This window comes from Rutidosis leptorrhynchoides, chromosome 2 (assembly GCF_046630445.1).
Source record: "Rutidosis leptorrhynchoides isolate AG116_Rl617_1_P2 chromosome 2, CSIRO_AGI_Rlap_v1, whole genome shotgun sequence".
Taxonomy (NCBI): domain Eukaryota; kingdom Viridiplantae; phylum Streptophyta; class Magnoliopsida; order Asterales; family Asteraceae; genus Rutidosis; species Rutidosis leptorrhynchoides.
The window spans coordinates 462,501,985-462,521,345 of NC_092334.1; the positions used below are offsets into that span (position 1 = coordinate 462,501,985).

Sequence of the window (19,361 nt, forward strand, 5' to 3'; positions counted from 1 at the left end):
AAACGTCAACAAAAATGTTGGTGAGTTATAGGTTTAACCTATATATATATATATATATCAAATCATAACAATAGACCACAAGATTTCATATTTCAATATACATTCCATACATAGAGATAAAAAATCATTCATATGGTGAACACCTGGTAACCGACATTAACAAGATGCATATATAAGAATATCCCCATCATTCCGGGACACCCTTCGGATATGATATAAATTTTGAAGTACTAAAGCATCCGGTACTTTGGATGGGGTTTGTTAGACCCAATAGATCTATCTTTAGGATTCGCATCAATTAGGGTTTCTGTTCCCTAATTCTTAGATTATCAGACTTAATAAAAAGGGGCATATTCAATTTCGATAATTCAACCATAGAATGTAGTTTCACGTACTTGTGTCTATTTTGTAAATCATTTATAAAACCTGCATGTATTCTCATCCCAAAAATATTAGATTTTAAAAGTGGGACTATAACTCACTTTCACAGATTTTTACTTCGTCGGGAAGTAAAACTTGGCCACTGGTCGATTCACGAACCTATAACAAATATGTACATATATATCAAAGTATGTTCAAAATATATTTACAACACTTTTAAAACATTTTGATGTTTTAAGTTTATTAAGTCAGTTGTCCTCGTTAGTAACCTACAACTAGTTGTCCACAGTTAGATGTATACGTCTCATGCTAGATCACAACTCAAAGTATATATATTTTTGAAATCAACCTCAACCATGTATAGCTAACTCCAACATTACTGCATATAGAGTGTCTATGGTTGTTCCAAATAATATAAATACATGGGTCGATATGATATGTCAAAACATTTGCATACGTGTCTATGGTATCCCAAGATTACATAATATATTATAATACATGTATAATACAATATAAGTTAGCTAGGATATGATTTGTATAGAATTGTTAATATTTCCCGTAGCTACAAAAATCAAAAAATATCCAATCTTGTTTTACCCATAACTTCTTCATTTTAAATCCGTTTTGAGTGAATCAAATTGCTGTGGTTTCATATTGAACTCTATTTTATGAATCTAAACAGAAAAAGTATAGGTTTATAGTCGGAAATATAATTTACAAGTCGTTTTTGTAAGAGGTAGTCATTTCAGTCGAAAGAACGACGTCTTGATGACCATTTTGAAAAACATACTTTCACTTTGAGTTTAACCATGATTTTTGGATATAGTTTCATGTTCATAAGAAAAATCATTTTCCTAGAAGAACAACTTTTAAATCAAAGTTTATCATAGTTTTTAATTATCAAACCCAAAACAGCCCGCGGTGTTACTACGACGGCGTATGTCCAGTTTTACGGTGTTTTTCGTGTTTCCAGGTTTTAAATCATTAAGTTAGCATATCATATAGATATAGAACATGTGTTTAGTTGATTTTAAAACTCAAGTTAGAAGAATTAACTTTTGTTTGCGAACAAGTTTATAATTAACTAAACTATGTTCTAGTGATTTCAAGTTTAAAACTTCGAATAAGATAGCTTTATATGTATGAATCGAATGATGTTATGAACATCATTACTATCTCAAGTTTTGTGGATAAAACTACTGGAAATGAGAAAAATGGATCTAGCTTCAAAGGATCCTTGGATGGCTTGAAAGTTCTTGAAGCAGAATCATGACACGAAAAACAAGTTCAAGTAAGATTTCCACTCGAAATAAGATTGGTATAGTTAAAGAAAATGAATCAAAGTTTGAATATGAGTATTACCTTGTATTAGAAAGATATCTTACTGTAAATAAGAAAGATTTCTTGAGGTTGGATGATCACTCTACAAGATTGGAAGTAAGCTAGCAAACTTGGAAGTATTCTTGATTTTATGAAACTAGAACTTGTAGAATTTATGAAGAACACTTAGAACTTGAAGATAGAACTTGAGAGAGATTAATTAGATGAATAAAATTGAATAATGAAAGTGTTTGTAGGTGTTTTTGGTCATTGGTGTATGGATTAGATATAAAGGATATGTAATTTTGTTTTCATGTAAATAAGTCATGAATGATTACTCATACTTTTGTAATTTTATGAGATATTTCATGCTAGTTGCCAAATGATGGTTCCCACATGTGTTAGGTGACTCACATGGGCTGCTAAGAGCTGATCATTGGAGTGTATATACCAATAATACATACATCTAAAAGCTGTGTATTGTACGAGTACGAATACGGGTGCATACGAGTAGAATTGTTGATGAAACTGAACGAGGATGTAATTGTAAGCATTTTTGTTAAGTAGAAGTATTTTGATAAGTGTCTTGAAGTCTTTCAAAAGTGTATGAATACATATTAAAACACTACATGTATATACATTTTAACTGAGTCGTTAAGTCATCGTTAGTCGTTACATGTAAGTGTTGTTTTGAAACCTTTAGGTTAACGATCTTGTTAAATGTTGTTAACCCAATGTTTATAATATCAAATGATATTTTAAATTATTATATTATCATGATAATATGATGTATGAATATCTCTTAATATGATATATATACATTAAATGTCGTTACAACGATAATCGTTACATATATGTCTCGTTTCAAAATCATTAAGTTAGTAGTCTTGATTTTACATATGTAGTTCATTGTTAATATACTTAATGATATGTTTACTTATCATAATATCATGTTAACTATATATATATATATATCCGTATATATGTCATCATATAGTTTTTACAAGTTTTAACGTTCGTGAATCACCAGTCAACTTGGGTGGTCAATTGTCTATATGAAACCTATTTCAATTAATCAAGTCTTAACAAGTTTGATTGCATAACATGTTGGAAACACTTAATCATGTAAATAAAATTTTCATTTAATATATATATAAACATGGAAAAGTTCGGGTCACTACATTAGTCTCCTAATTACAAGAGATATAAAGATTAGTACTTATCCTTGTAATTAGAGAGAAGTGTAATTCCTATTATTCTTATTAGTGAAGCGTTTCTTTCATTGCCCATGGTTTTTACCCTATTGGGGTTTTCCACGTTAAATCTCGGTGTCTCTTTTTTTTTGTCATTATTTCAAGTATTACTAGCGGTTTGCTATAATTCGGTGTCACTTTTCTCAACACCTAAACCAGAACAAACCCACACAAGGAATTGAATGAGGTTGTAATTGATAAATAGTACAAACTCTTTAGTAACTCAATCAGTGTCGGCTCATTCAGAAGGGGTTCGTGAGTATGGGTGCAAGCTTGGTCTCAAGTGGAAGATGAAGCCCCCATCTCAGTAAGATTTTCATGTTTTTTATTCGTTTTTCACTGTTATTTATGAAGACATTATCACTCAATATTAGAGGGTTCGGGGTCCGTCGGAAGTTTGATAAATTGGGGTGGTTTCGAAAATTATTAGATAATATGAAAGCGTCATTTGTGGCTCTACAAGAAACTAAACTTGACTCTATTGATCGTAATTGGGTCAGTAGACTTTGGTGGTCTGATGATTTTGACTTTGTTCAAAAAGAGAAAGTAGGTAAATCTGGTGGGCAGTTGTTAGTGTGGGATACAAACGTGTTTGATGCTGAATATGTTATCAGTATTGAGGGTGGGATAGGTATTCATGGAACATGGAAGTCAACTGGTTGCAAGTTTAATCTCCTAAACATCTATGGGCCTGATGATGCCAAAAAACAAGTGCTTTGGGATGCTATATCAAACTTAATTGCAGGTGTTAACGAGGCATGGTTGTTATGTGGCGACTTCAACAAAGTTAGGGGGAGGCTGAAAGATTTAATTGTGAGTTTATTGAATATAGAGCAAAAAAATTTAATGAATTTATATCAAATAATAGGCTGTTGGAAATACCATTGGGCGGGAGGAATTTCACGAGAGTTAGTGATGATGGATTGAAATATAGCAAATTAGATAGATTTCTTGTAAGTGAAGACTTCTTTTATTTGTGGAAAGACTTGACTGCGGTTGTTTTAGTGAGACATCTCTCGGATCACTGTCCGATTTTGTTGAAAGATGAGGAGAGAAACTTTGGACCAAAACCGTTCAAAGTCTTCGACGCTTGGTTTAATGAGGAAGGTGTGGATGATGTTGTTAGCGACGCTTGGAAGACTAGTGTTCCTGAGGTCAATAGAAAAGACTGTGTTTTTAGGAATCGATTGAAAAACGTCAAAACAGCTCTTAAAAATTGGTGTAATGGCAAGTTTGATCGGTTGGACTTGGAGATCGAACATCACAAAGCTACTACCATACAGCTCGAGCTTAAGGCAGAATCATGTGTTCTTAACGAGGACGAGCTCGATAAATGGAAGAATTCTAGAAAAACATGGTTCGAGAAGGAAAAAATCAAAGTGGATATGCTTAAGCAAAAAGCTTGTGTAAAATGGATCCTAAACGGGGATGAGAATACTAAATTCTTCCATTCGGTCATCCGAAGGAGGAACAATGTTAACACTATTCGGGGGTTAACGATTAATGGGGTGTGGAACGATTCACGAGGGAAATCAAACTTGAGGCTTATAATCACTTTCGAGCTAGATTTGAGGAAACTGACATTTGCAGACCAAGCTTAGAGGAACTCGAATACCCGACTCTTACTAGTGATGAAGCTAACTCGTTAGAAGAAGCCTTTACTGAAAAGAAGATTCTAGATGCAATTCTCGATTGCGGAAGCTCAAAGGCCCCGGGACCGGACGGTTTCAACTTTAAGTTTTTTAATAAATATTAGGAAGTTATTAAAGTTGATCTTATTAATGCCATCACTTGGTTTTGGGAATGTGGGGAGATTTCTAAAGGGTGTAATGCTTCGTTCGTCACACTTGTTCCTAAAAAAACCGACCCGCTTAATCTTTGTGATTTTCGGCCTATTAGCCTCATTGGTAGTTATTACAAAATAATTGCCAAGGTCCTCTCAAATCGTCTCCGAAAAGTTGTCCCTTCACTTGTAGGTCCGGAGCAAAGCGTCTTTTTAAAAGGTAGATTCATTTTGGATGGTGCTCTTATAGTTAATGAGTGCATTGATTTTCTTAAATCAAAAAGGCAAAAAGGTACTCTCTTTAAAGTCGACTTTGAGAAGGCCTTCGATTGTGTCAATTGGGAGTTTTTATTTGAGGTGATGAAATGTATGGGGTATGGTAATAGATGGTTGATAATGCTAAAAACGAACATATATTTCATAGCATTATCCCTCAAGAAAGACAAGCTTTTAGTTGCAATTGTTCTATTTACAAGTGATATTCGTTTAAATAATAAAAGGTGAAGACAAAAGACAGATTCGACGAATTGAAGATGCAAATGACCGAAAAGCTCAAAAGTACAAAGTACAATCAAAGTGGTTCAAATTATTGATGAGAAACGTCTAAAAGTTACAAGAGTACGAGCCGCAAAACGCAAAGTACAAGATATTAAATAGTACGGAAGGACGTTCGAAAATTCGGAACCGGGACCAGAGTCAACTCTCAATGCGCGGCGCAACGGAGCTAAATTACAAGTCAACGGAGTACAAGAATATAATATAATATATATATATAATTATATAAAATTATATATATTATATTATATATTAAATATATACGAGCAGCCCACGTTTAAAAATCAATGTGATCAGGAAATGACGGCCATGTGATCGCATGGCCTGGAGGAAGAAAATCCATGCGATCGCATGGAGCAAAAAGTTTGGCCAGGTCTATAAATTTCGCGAGTTTTGGCCGAATTTTGGGCATCCCTTTTTCAATCTCTCTCTCACAGATATATATATATATATATATATATATATATATATATATATATATATATATATATATATATATATATATATATATATATTATAATTTTAATTTTAATTTTAATTTAAGATTAATAATAATAAGGGTATGTTAGCGAATGTTGTAAGTGTGTAAGTCAAAATTCTGTCCATGTAACGCTACGCTATTATTAATCATTGTAAGTTATGTTCAACCTTTTTAAATTAATGTCTCGTAGCTAAGTTATTATTATGCTTATTTAAATTGAAGTAATCGTGATGTTGGGCTAAAATATTAAAGACGGGGTTATTGGGGTTTGGACAAAAGAACGACACTTGTGGAAATTGGACTATGGGCTATTAATGGGCTTTATATTTGTTTAATTGAATGATAGTTCGTTAATTTAATATAAAGATTTATAATTGGACGTACCTATAAATAACCACATACACTCGATCGGACACGACGGGCGGGATATTTATAAGTATTAATAATCGTTCATTTAACCGGACACGGGAATGGATTAATAGTCAATGGACTTATTAAAATAGAGGTGAATTATATACAAGGAAAATTGGTGTAATTATAGTTTAAGTCCCCAATTAGTTGGAATATTTGACTTCGGATATAAGGATAATTTGACGAGGACACTCGCACTTTATATTTATGACTGATGGACTGTTATGGACAAAAACCAGATGGGCATATTGAATAATCCAGGACAAAGGACAATTAACCCATGGTAATAAACTAAAATCAACACGTCAAACATCATGATTACGGAAGTTTAAATAAGCATAATTCCTTTATTTCATATTTCATTACACTTTTATTTACTGTCATTTTATTTAATTGCACTTTTAATTATCGTACTTTTTAATTATCGCAATTTTATTTATTGTCATTTTATTTATCGCATTTTAATTTATCGTACTTTAATTATTATCATTTACTTTACGCTTTAAATTAAGTTATTTTTATTTTTAATATTTTACATTAGGTTTTAATTGCGACTAAAGTTTTAAAATCGACAAACCGGTCATTAAACGGTAAAAACCCCCTTTTATAATAATAATACTACTTATATATATGTATATTTATATTTTTACAAATATAGTTTTTAAAAATATAGCGTTAAACTTGGCTAGTTCCCTGTGGACGAACCGGACTTACTAAAAACTACACTACTATACGATTAGGTACACTGCCTATAAGTGTTGTAGCAAGGTTTAGGTATATCCACTCTATAAATAAATAAATAACTTGTGTAAAATTGTATCGTATTTAATAGTATTTCCTAGTAAAAATATAACTATTTTGTATACACCCCTACGCACATCAATGGTGTAAGTGGATCTCCTATTGTCTTAGCTCCGCTTCCATTTCTCTCCTTGTGAATGGATCACCTACTAGCGATGAAAGGATCCGTTCATATACATTATAAACGATTCACAATAGTTAATTACATAGCGAGGTATTTGACCTCTATATGATACATTTTACAAACATTGCATTCGTTTTTAAAAGACAAACTTTCTTTACATCAAAAATTAACTGCATGCATACCATTTCATATTACATGCAACTATAATTGACTTAATATTAATCTTGATGAACTCAACGACTCGAATGCAACGTCTTTCAAAGTATGTCATGAATGACTCCAGGTAATATCCTTAAAATGAGCTAATGCACATCGGAAGATTTCTTTAATACCTGAGAATAAACATGCTTAAAAGTGTCAACCAAAAGGTTGGTGAGTTCATAGGTTTATCATATCAATCATTTCAATAATTTAATAGACCACAAGATTTCCGTTTATAAATATATGTACACTCGCAAGTGTATAAAAGTATTCTATAATTTTTAGGCACCCGGTAACAAGCCTTAACGTTCATGTTTTACCCTCTGAAGTACACCAGATCAGGTGTGTTTAAAATAACCTCGAAGTACTAAAGCATCCCATAGTCAGGATGAGGTTTGTCAGGCCCAATAGATCTATCTTTAGGATTCACGCCTACCGTACATAGACAAGTAGTTTAATGTTACCGAGCTAAGGGTATATTTCTGGTTTAAACCCACATAGAATTAGCTTTAGTACTTGTGCCTATTTTGTAAAACATTTATAAAACAACGCATGTATTCTCAGCCCAAAAATATATATAAAAGGGGAGTAATGAAACTCACAATACTGTATTTCGTAGCAATTATGTATATGACGGCACTGAACAAGTGCAGGGTTTGTCTCGGATTCACGAACGTATCAATATTGTGATTCAATATTGCAGGAAAGTACGTAGACGCAACGAAAATGATAAACGTTAGGTTGACCTCACGAGCAATACCATCGATCAATACCCATAACCTCCATAGCTATAACCCATAATTTCCTTAGCTCTATCCCGTTTGAAAACTTATTTTGAAATCGTCTGAATATAACTCCGTCGTAGTATTATATGTATACTAATAATATCTTGAAATAATACAAAGAAAATATATATATGTAATTCGATTAAGAGAGTTTAGAGAAATATATTTTCAAGTTTCTATGAAATAATGAAACCAATTGAATTCTATTTATAATAGATTTTTGAATTATTAAAGTGAATTATTAAAGTATGAATTATTAAAGTGAATTATTAAAGTATGAATTATTAAAGTGAATTATTAAAGTATGAATTATTAAAGTATGAATTATTAAAGTGAATTATTAAAGTGAATTATTAAAGTATGAATTATTAAAGTGAATTATTAAAGTATGAATTATTAAAGTTAAAGTAAAGTAAAAGTAAAGTAAAGGTAAAATTAAAGTATAGTAAAAGTATAAAACTATGTACGTATAATACGCGTATAAATATATATAATATTAATTTAAATCGTTATATATATTTAATAAAATAAAATATAAATATCGTTATCTTTATCATACTGGTTAAGTAATGAGTTGTCAAAAGTGGTTCTAGATATTTATAAAAGATATATACGTTTTAATAATAAAGTTCTTTTTAAACTGAAAACGTTTTTTGTACTTTTGAAACTAAATCAAATAAATATGATAATTTTGTTTTCCAAAACTAAATATATTTAAGAATCATTTTGTTAAAAGGTTAAAATAATGAAAATCGTTATATCATAAAACATTTTAGAAAAGTAGAATTATATATATTCATAATAGGTTTCAAGTTTTTAAATTACAGTCTATTGGTGAAGCATGGGATAAAGTCCAAAGGTTGAATAAACGTATGAAATCATCTTAATGAAAAATGTCGAGTTACTTAACTTGTCGATATCCAACATCTAAGTTATTTACACTCAACGTTCTTATTTTCATATTAAATAAAATGAAAGATAACATAGTTATCTTATCAAGGTCACGAGGAAAATATTATAAAACATGCCTTGGAAATTAAACAGGATTTTTCACTAACCCTTGTCTAGTTCCCGTTAATTGACACATTTGTTCTTACTTATAAATCACTTTACCATTTTCCGAATGTTGTCAAAAAGAATAGATTTCTTAAATCACAGTGGACCTCATAACATAGGCCCGTAATCATATCATAATGTATCTGATAATTCAATCATTTGATATTATCTCTTAATTCTATCGATAAATATATCGAAACAAATACGTTCATGTAAAGTATCATATATCTAATACTTTGTTAATATTTTCAGTTAATATTATATATTATATATACATATCTTTATACTCATAATTGTTCGTGAATCGTTGAACACGGTCAAAGGGTAATTGATTACATGAATGTAGTTCCAAACTTTTTGAGATTCAACATTACAAATTCTGCTTATCGTGTCAGAAACATATAAAGGTTAAGTTTAAATTTGGTAGGAAATTTTCGGGTCGTCACAGTACCTACCCGTTAAAGAAATTTCGTCCCAAAATTTGATCGAGGTCGTCATGGCTAACTATAAAAATGTTTTCATGACAAATATGAGTTGATAAATAGAGTTTTATCATCATTGAGTAATATAGATAAAACAATTTGATTACGCGAAGAGTATAAGTGAAGCTATCGCAAGAGAGTGAAATAAGTAAACGTATATTTGTTTTAACCGATGACGTAGTTATGATTGATTTCCGGAATTCAAGGGATTTAAAGAAAATCTTTGCAATAAGATTTGGTTCTTCGGTGATTAAGGAAATCATGATCTTCTTTGATTAAATGCGATAATATGTCTCGATTTCTCTGTCTGATATTTTACTATAAATCCACCCCCTTCGTTTCTTTATTTCCACAGCTCACACCTTCTAGTCTTTCTCCCCAATTCATACTTTAAAGCATTCGTTAATATGCTTCATCCAGTATTGATTCTTGATATACTCTTAACTTTCATATCTGTCATTCTTCTTTTCCATCTACCACCAGAGGAAGTTATTTTCTTCTACCATTACCTTGAGGTTATTGTGTTTTTCATTCTCCCGTATCTTTATATTGCTATAGGCATTGATATACACGGTTTGTAATTTCGGGGTTGTTATCGGGCTTTATATTCTCCATTATATTTCGGAGCTTCATGCTTTCGTTTTCTCTTCCCGGCCTTAAGTCAAGCGGATAATGGTCCAGAATTCGTAGATATGAATTTTTGGATGAACATAGTTAATGTTCCAAGAAGAATATAGTAATGGCACGATCTTGATTTGGCAAATTACTAGAATATCCGAAAATATAGAGCTATCAAGATGATATGTTCTTAATATGTTTGGAAATTGGGTAGAATGTAAGAGTCGTGTAAATAGTACATGATGACGGTATGTTCTGTGAATCATCACGTTCCATTAGAAACTCAGCATGACTTACTGTAATATAATCACGTTGATCAAGTGTCATTATATTATACTAACTCATGCTTCAGTTCCCAACACTACTTTAAAAACATTCCTATTTTAAATTCGAATTTTTTTTCTTTTCAGAATTTAAAAACTAACACAGTTTCTTTTTATGTTGTAACGCAGATATTGCGAAGAGATAAAAGATTTCGGATAAGAATAGTTGTGAAAATATCTTCAGGAATATCGAAGATATTTATAATAAAAGATACGATAATATCTTAGAATTCTTAACATAGATGGATGATGAAGAAGATTTGTCTGTGAAGGTTTAGAATAAGAAGTAAGGTGTTTGCTAAAGATTTCAGTAGACACTGAATCATTTGGATCCTTTGAAGGCAGGTTTAGTATTTGTAATTTGTCCACAGCCTCCTTCATGGTCTGCTCAATCCGTTTTCCAGTTTTAAACCTTCTCTTTTTTTCAGCTTTACCACCATACTATTATTTATCATCAAACTTTTGAATGTTAAAGTCGTTTACAATTTTTGCTGCTTCATCAGCATTTTTCCAATTTCGGAGAACTAGTTCATAGTTTGGGATGTTTTTCAGAAAATTCACATTCGAAGTATGTAAGTCTAGGAGATAGACGTTATATGTATACATATAACTTTTGACGTAAAATTGTCGCGAAATTCAAAATACTGATTGCTAATTCCCAGTAGTTGGTGTGATAATTATTGTTACAGGATGTAGGTGAGTACATGATGGGGTTTTAATAAATAAGTATAGTGGCTTTTCGGAGAGGCTTAAGTCGAAGGTTAATGAAGTTGTTGATAAGTTTACTGCTAATGTGGCGAGATATGAAAGGTTCCCCGGTAACCATGATGAAGGGTTTATTCGTATAAACAAATGAAGGTGATTTGCTGGAGCTGAGACAAAACTGTCTATTTTGGAAAGAGATTGAAAAATTATATTTAGTAATAAATATCAAAGGATCTGACACGGATACGTGTTAAACTATAACTTTGGTTTCGAGAGCTTTTCAGGTGCATGACAGTGGGTAATGTGTGGTTGGATCATCATCTCGCATGTCTTTAGGAATTTCGAAGTGTTTGAACACATATTGTAATTGTTAATATACATATGATGTTCTAAGATTTTGAATGATACAAATATTTTTGTGAGTTCCATGAATAGAAATGAGGTTCTAGGATAGTTTTAAAGTCAAAGTATAGTTTTGAAAGATGTATGAATCTAAGAGTGATGATTTTGGTTATATCTTGAATCAAATTCTGAGATTTCAAAATCAGAATATGTAATTAGATTTTGAATGAGTATGGTTGTTTTGATTTCTATAAAAGAATGTATATTGTTGTGAAAGTAGGGAGTATAATGGATGACTTGCTGAATCAGATTCGAAGAATGTAACATATTAATTGTGAATTTATATATCTCTCGGGTATTACCTACCCGTTAAAAAAAAATTTCACAATTAATATTTTGTACAAAAGAATTTTATTACAGTCTTTATGGAAATATATATGTGTATATTTCTTCAGATGTAATATAGATTTAATGAGTTAATATTATATTAAACTCATTTGATTTATGGTTAAGGCTAGGATAGATAATTTCTAAACTTTAGAAATTACATAATCGCCGTAGAATGTTTCCCCAATGAAGTTATGAATCAATACTTCATCGTTGTGGTATTCCTTGGTATCTACATGGCATATGACGTCGATGCTCGTGGGACAGATTGTGAAGTTGAGGTTTACGATGGGGTTGTTATTGGTGGTGGTAATGGTACTGTTGATGTTGTTGATGGTGGTACTGGTTATGCTGCTGGTGCTGCTGCTGGTGTTTGTAACCTTTGCACCATATTCTCCAAAGCCACTACCCGAGCGCGAAGCTCGTTGACTTCTTATATTACACTGGGGTGATTGTCGGTTCGGACGAGCGGATAAATAAGATCTAGAATTTAGTGTAGTATATAATCATGACGAGATACTCTGGAAATGAGAGAGAAAATGGTGTTTCGGACAGGTTCGCCGGTAAGTGCTTCAGGTTCATTGCCAAGAGGGTAATGTGGTGGATGAAAGGGATCACCTTTTTCTTGTCTTCAATGGTTTAGTAGATTACGAACCCATCCCCAATTCATCCAGAATAGATGATGGCTAATTGGTTGATCCATTCCGGTCACGCTGCTTTCGGAGCTCATGTGGAAATCCATATCGGCATAGCTGTCGAAATCCGAGGAACTCGAACTGGTTGAGGGATCCATCTTGTATGATCAGGGAAAGAATTTTTTTTTGTATGAAATAGATTGTAGAATTTAGATTTGGTATTCTTCAATACATAATTTACATATGTATATATAATACCAAAATCCCATAAATTACGGAAGAATCTTTGAAAGATGTCAGTCAAAGTTCACAGTAACAGATATGCTAAGATAAGAATTCGTCTATACACTATTATGCAATAAATGTAGGAAAACGCGTCTAGACTTAAGAATGATAAGCAGGTAATTTTCTAAGGATGGTAAGTAGATGATTTTCGACTAAAAATGATAAGCAAAACTTTTGACATGCAGACACGGTCGAAGTCCAGACTCACTAATGCATCTTAACAACTATCAGTTAGACACACTAATGCAAGACCTGGTTCGCTAAGACCACCGCTCTGATACCAACTGAAAGGATCCGTTCATATACACTATAAACGATTCACAATAGTTAATTACATCGCGAGATATTTGACCTCTATATGATACATTTTACAAACATTGCATTCGTTTTTAAAAGACAAACTTTCTTTACATCAAAAATTAACGGCATGCATACCATTTCATATTACATGCAACTATAATTGACTTAATATTAATCTTGATGAACTCAACGACTCGAATGCAACGTCTTTCAAAGTATGTCATGAATGACTCCAGGTAATATCCTTAAAATGAGCTAATGCACATCGGAAGATTTCTTTAATACCTGAGAATAAACATGCTTAAAAGTGTCAACCAAAAGGTTGGTGAGTTCATAGGTTTATCATATCAATCATTTCAATAATTTAATAGACCACAAGATTTCCGTTTATAAATATATGTACACTCGCAAGTGTATAAAAGTATTCTATAATTTTTAGGCACCCGGTAACAAGCCTTAACGTTCATGTTTTACCCTCTGAAGTACACCAGATCAGGTGTGTTTAAAATAACCTCGAAGTACTAAAGCATCCCATAGTCAGGATGAGGTTTGTCAGGCCCAATAGATCTATCTTTAGGATTCGCGCCTACCGTACATAGACAAGTAGTTTAATGTTACCAAGCTAAGGGTATATTTCTGGTTTAAACCCACATAGAATTAGCTTTAGTACTTGTGCCTATTTCGTAAAACATTTATAAAACAACGCATGTATTCTCAGCCCAAAAATATATATAAAAAGGGAGTAATGAAACTCACAATACTGTATTTCGTAGCAATTATGTATATGACGGCACTGAACAAGTGCAGGGTTTGTCTCGGATTCACGAACGTATCAATATTGTGATTCAATATTGCAGGAAAGTACGTAGACGCAACGAAAATGATAAACGTTAGGTTGACCTCACGAGCAATACCATCGATCAATACCCATAACCTCCATAGCTATAACCCATAATTTCCTTAGCTCTATCCCGTTTGAAAACTTATTTTGAAATCGTCTGAATATAACTCCGTCGTAGTATTATATGTATACTAATAATATCTTGAAATAATACAAAGAAAATATATATATGTAATTCGATTAAGAGAGTTTAGAGAAATATATTTTCAAGTTTCTATGAAATAATGAAACCTATTGAATTCTATTTATAATAGATTTTTGAATTATTAAAGTGAATTATTAAAGTATGAATTATTAAAGTATGAATTATTAAAGTGAATTATTAAAGTATGAATTATTAAAGTGAATTATTAAAGTATGAATTATTAAAGTATGAATTATTAAAGTGAATTATTAAAGTGAATTATTAAAGTATGAATTATTAAAGTGAATTATTAAAGTATGAATTATTAAAGTTAAAGTAAAGTAAAAGTAAAGTAAATTTAAAATTAAAGTATAGTAAAAGTATAAAACTATGTACGTATAATATGCGTATAAATATATATAATATTAATTTAAATCGTTATATATATTTAATAAAATAAAATATAAATATCGTTATCTTTATCATACTGGTTAAGTAATGAGTTGTCAAAAGTGGTTCTAGATATTTATAAAAGATATATACGTTTTAATAATAAAGTTCTTTTTAAACTGAAAACGTTTTTTGTACTTTTGAAACTAAATCAAATAAATATGATAATTTTGTTTTCCAAAACTAAATATATTTAAGAATCATTTTGTTAAAAGGTTAAAATAATGAAAATCGTTATATCATAAAACATTTTAGAAAAGTAGAATTATATATATTCATAATAGGTTTCAAGTTTTTAAATTACAGTCTATTGGTGAAGCATGGGATAAAGTCCAAAGGTTGAATAAACGTATGAAATCAACTTAATGAAAAATGTCGAGTTATTTAACTTGTCGATATCCAACATCTAAGTTATTTACACTCAACGTTCTTATTTTCATATTAAATAAAATGAAAGATAACATAGTTATCTTATCAAGGTCACGAGAAAAATATTATAAAATATGCCTTGGAAATTAAACAGGATTTTTCACTAACCCTTGTCTAGTTTCCGTTAATTGACACATTTGTTCTTACTTATAAATCACTTTACCATTTTCCGAATGTTGTCAAAAAGAATAGATTTCTTAAATCACAGTGGACCTCATAACATAGGCCCGTAATCATATCATAATGTATCTGATAATTCAATCATTTAATATTATCTCTTAATTCTGTCGATAAATATATCGAAACAAATACGTTCATGTAAAGTATCATATATCTAATACTTTGTTAATGTTTTCAGTTAATATTATATATTATATATACATATCTATATACTCATAATTGTTCGTGAATCGTCGAACACGGTCAAAGGGTAATTGATTACATGAATGTAGTTCCAAACTTTTTGAGATTCAACATTACAAATTCTGCTTATCGTGTCAGAAACATATAAAGGTTAAGTTTAAATTTGGTAGGAAATTTTCGGGTCGTCACAAGCGAGTTCTCATTGGGTAGAGGTATCCGACAAGGTGACCCTCTTTCCCCTTTTTTATTCATCATTGCAGCGGAGGGTTTAAACATCTTAGCGAAAGCGGCTTGTGAAAAAGGGCTATTCAAAGGTATTGAGGTCGGAAGTGATAAAGTTCCTATCTCTCACTTGCAATATGTGGACGACACCATTTTTATCGGTGAATGGAGTCATGCTAATATTCATAGCCTTCAAAACCTTCTTAAGTGTTTTGAGCTTGCGTCCGGACTAAAAGTTTACTTTCAAAAGAGTTGCTTGTATGGTGTGGGTGTGGAGGTTGGTGAGGTAAATTTGGTGGCTAGTCGGGTTGGTTGTCAAGTTGGTGTGTTCCCCTTTACGTATCTCGGGTTACCAATTGGATCGAAGATGAGTAAATTAAAAGATTGGGAGCCGGTAATTGAAAAATTCAAATGTAGACTTGCGAATTGGAAAATGCGTTCGATGTCTTTTGGTGGCCGATTAGTCCTTATTAAATCGGTTCTTTCTAGTCTTCCATTGTATTATTTCTCACTCTTTCGTGCCCCGCCCTGTGTGTTAAAACTTTTAGAGAGTGTGAGACGTTCATTTTTTTGGGGTGGGGCGGACTCGGGTTCCAAAATCCATTGGGTTAAATGGGAGAGTGTTATTTCTCCTTATGAGGTCGGGGGGTTAAATATTGGGTCTCTCAAAAGCAAAAACCTTGCCTTATTGGGAAAGTGGTGGTGGAGGTTCAAAATCGAAACTAATTCACTTTGGGTTAAAGTAATTCGTAGCATTCATGGCGATTGTGGTGGCCTAAGTTTGAGGGATGATTCTCGTCATTCTTCACGCTTAGGTACATGGCGTAATATTGTTAATGCATGTTTTTTCTTGGATGATATAAATATCCCTTTCAGGAACTCTTTTATGAAGTCAATTGGTGATGGATCGTCTACTTCCTTTTGGCATGAAGTGTGGATCGGTGACAAAAGTTTACGCGAATCTTTCCCCATGCTTTTTAGATTGGAAGTTGAAAAAGAGGTGAAGATTTGTGATAGAATCGAAACGACTGGAAATTCTGTGATACCGGTGTGGAATTGGGTTCGAGCACCAAGTGGGAGAACAGAGGGTGAGCTGCGAAGGCTTGAAAGGCTGCTGTCCGAATTCAACTTCAATACATCAAAAGGCGACGAATGGGTATGGACGTTAGCAGGTAATAACTTGTTTACTGTCAAGGATCTCTCCTTTTTAATCGATGAAAAGCTGCTGGCTTCTATCCCATTCGCACCTGCTGTTATGCGAAATAGCCTTGTGCCGAAAAAGTTAAAATATTCGTGTAGCGGCTTGTGAAAAAAAGACTCCCGGTTAGAGTGGAACTTGAAAACATGGTATTGATCTTCATAGCGTCAGATGCCCGTTATGTGATGATGATTTGGAAACCATTGACCACACCTTCATATTTTGTTCGCATGCTATGGAGATTTGGTCTTGTGTATATAAGTGGTGGGGCTTGGCAACCTCACAAATCTAAGCACCAACGAGATTCTTCGGGGCAACAATTCGGTAGCATGTCTAGCTTTGGATCAAAAGTTTGGCAAGCGGTTGAATGTGTTTGCGTGTATCTCATTTGGAAAAATCGTAACTGTAAGGTGTTTCGCGGTAGCTCGTGGTCTCCATCGTTGGCGCTTAATGAATCCAAATCTTTTGAATGGGTTTCACATCGATCGAAAGTAAAAAAGTTTGATTGGTTAGCTTGGTTAAGTTCCCCGAAAGTGTATTTGTCGTAATAGTTTTATAGATTGTATCGGGGTTGCCTCCTTTGCAACCCCAAGTAGTTCGTGTTGTATTTGTGTTATAACTCTTGCGCTTGTATCGGATGTGAAGCATCCATGTTGTGTATCGTATACTTAATATTTGAGTAATAAAATTTGTCTTGCTTTTCAAAAAAAAAAAAAAATATATATATATGATTATGAACATGTCCAAAGAAGGAAGTATCCACGTTTTATACTTTTGCCATAATTGTTATAAATAAATGCTCTCGACCCATAAGGAACCTTCTTTTGTGTAACAATCATTTGAAGAATCTCTAGGAATAGAAACACAAGTTTTTAAGATAAGAAAGTAAACATGATCATTATCTGCCACACAAACAAACAAACGAACAATTAAAAATAAGCAAAACATATTCAATATTTTTTAATCTCATACAACGTGATCATCTCATAATTTGGACATAGAATAAGAATCTCTAGAAAAAGAAACATGTGGGAAGTAAAAAAGCAGTTTAATATACCTCCTTTTTAACAGGCACTACTTTCTCAGACAAAGTAAGTTTAATGTGACACGGGGAAAACATGTAAGTTGCAAGGTTGCACAAATCGTTGCTTGCAGAGTACTCGGTCAGGACTTTTTAGGGAGTGATTGGCAATTCGGTGAATACTCGGAGAGTACTAAAATGTTGACTAAGTTTGACTTTAACCGAGTTCTGACCGATTTTCCAAGTAATTATGAGTTTTGACCAATTTTCCGAGTTTGACCTAGCTTTGACCGAGTACTCCCTGAGTTGCAAAAACCAAGTACTCCCTGAGTTGCAAAAAAACCAAGTACTCTAGACATTTTTCAAAAGATCCAAGATATACTAGGCAGAATTAGCGAGCCAATGTCCTTGTACATTAGAATGACGATTCTTGGCTTAAGGAGTTCACCCAGCTCCACAGCAGAAACGGGTTAAAGAAATAGCTTGCTTCAAGGCTGCAAACTGCACATGCGCTTTTCGAGTCTCCGGACAAATGGAAATGGAGTTTGAGTTCAAATGGAAGACTTTCTGTTGCAAAACTCCGCTCTCTGCTGGACCGAAATCTTCTTGCATCTAGAGGCCCTCTTCATAGTTGTAAATGGATATCTTTTTCTTCCTAAAAAGATGAACATTTTCATTTGGAGATTAATTCGGAAAGGGATCCCAACACGTGCAAACCTGTGCAACCTTGGGCTAGTAAATGTATCAGAAATGTGCTCTTTTGGCGAAGCTTCTGAGGAAGACATTGATCATGTTTTCACCTCTTGCAGATTCACCACTCCACTTTCGAGAGGGTTTTTAAATTGGTGGAATGCAGTAAGTTCAGCTAGCTTTCTGGCTGGTACTGCTGAGATAAATATGGTGTGTTTAGCTTCCAGGTACGTCCTTCTTTGGCTCATTTGGCAATGGCGAAACAAAATTGTGCATGACCCTGGGGATGGAAGATCAAGTATCCTTAAAGAAGATATTCTTGCAGAGGCCCGCATTTTATCGTATCTATGGATTTCAAGTAGGATTTGAGGCCTCAAAGGCTTTTTGCCTCTGGTGTTTTATTTATATTATTCTCAACTTTGCAAAAAAAAAAAAAAAAAAAAAAAAAAAAATTATATCATAACAACACTGAACATTGAAGCAACTACTACAATCATCAAGTCATATCATGGGAAAAAAACAATTGCTTTTGAACAGTGAATTTATACAAATTCCACAAAATGCAAACAAAATATTAACAATTAAATACAAAAGTCAATAACCTTATATTAAGAATTTAATGAACATATAGATGCCTTGAAATGGCACCTAAGATCAGCATACAAACAATGAACATGTTGGAACACAGGCCCATGCATGCAACTCAAATATAGATATATAGACTAATTGAAATAA

General features: G+C 32.5%; 2 protein-coding genes across 2 annotated transcripts; both read left to right on the forward strand.

Moving 5' to 3' along the window:
* Positions 1-3,389: 3,389 nt before the first annotated feature.
* LOC139889330 (uncharacterized) lies at positions 3,390-17,026 on the forward strand. Its single transcript, XM_071872290.1, has 4 exons — positions 3,390-3,715; positions 3,823-4,360; positions 4,711-5,116; positions 15,666-17,026. Exons 1-4 carry the CDS (start codon positions 3,390-3,392, stop codon positions 17,024-17,026), a joined length of 2,631 nt encoding a protein of 876 aa, XP_071728391.1.
* Positions 17,027-18,491: 1,465 nt separating this feature from the next.
* LOC139889331 (uncharacterized) lies at positions 18,492-18,995 on the forward strand. The gene has a single exon (XM_071872291.1). It carries the CDS (start codon positions 18,492-18,494, stop codon positions 18,993-18,995), a length of 504 nt encoding a protein of 167 aa, XP_071728392.1.
* The last annotated feature ends 366 nt before the right edge of the window (positions 18,996-19,361 follow it).

Bases quoted from the DNA above. Each gene is read 5' to 3' on its own strand.
- LOC139889330 (XM_071872290.1), top strand. From the start codon at position 3,390: ATGAAAGCGTCATTTGTGGCTCTACAAGAAACTAAACTTGACTCTATT. The intron at 3,716-3,822 runs GTTGTTATGTGG...ATCAAATAATAG, and splicing joins GCAGGTGTTAACGAGGCATG to GCTGTTGGAAATACCATTGG. The intron at 4,361-4,710 runs GTAAAATGGATC...AATAAATATTAG, and splicing joins TGCTTAAGCAAAAAGCTTGT to GAAGTTATTAAAGTTGATCT.
- LOC139889331 (XM_071872291.1), top strand. From the start codon at position 18,492: ATGGAAGACTTTCTGTTGCAAAACTCCGCTCTCTGCTGGACCGAAATC.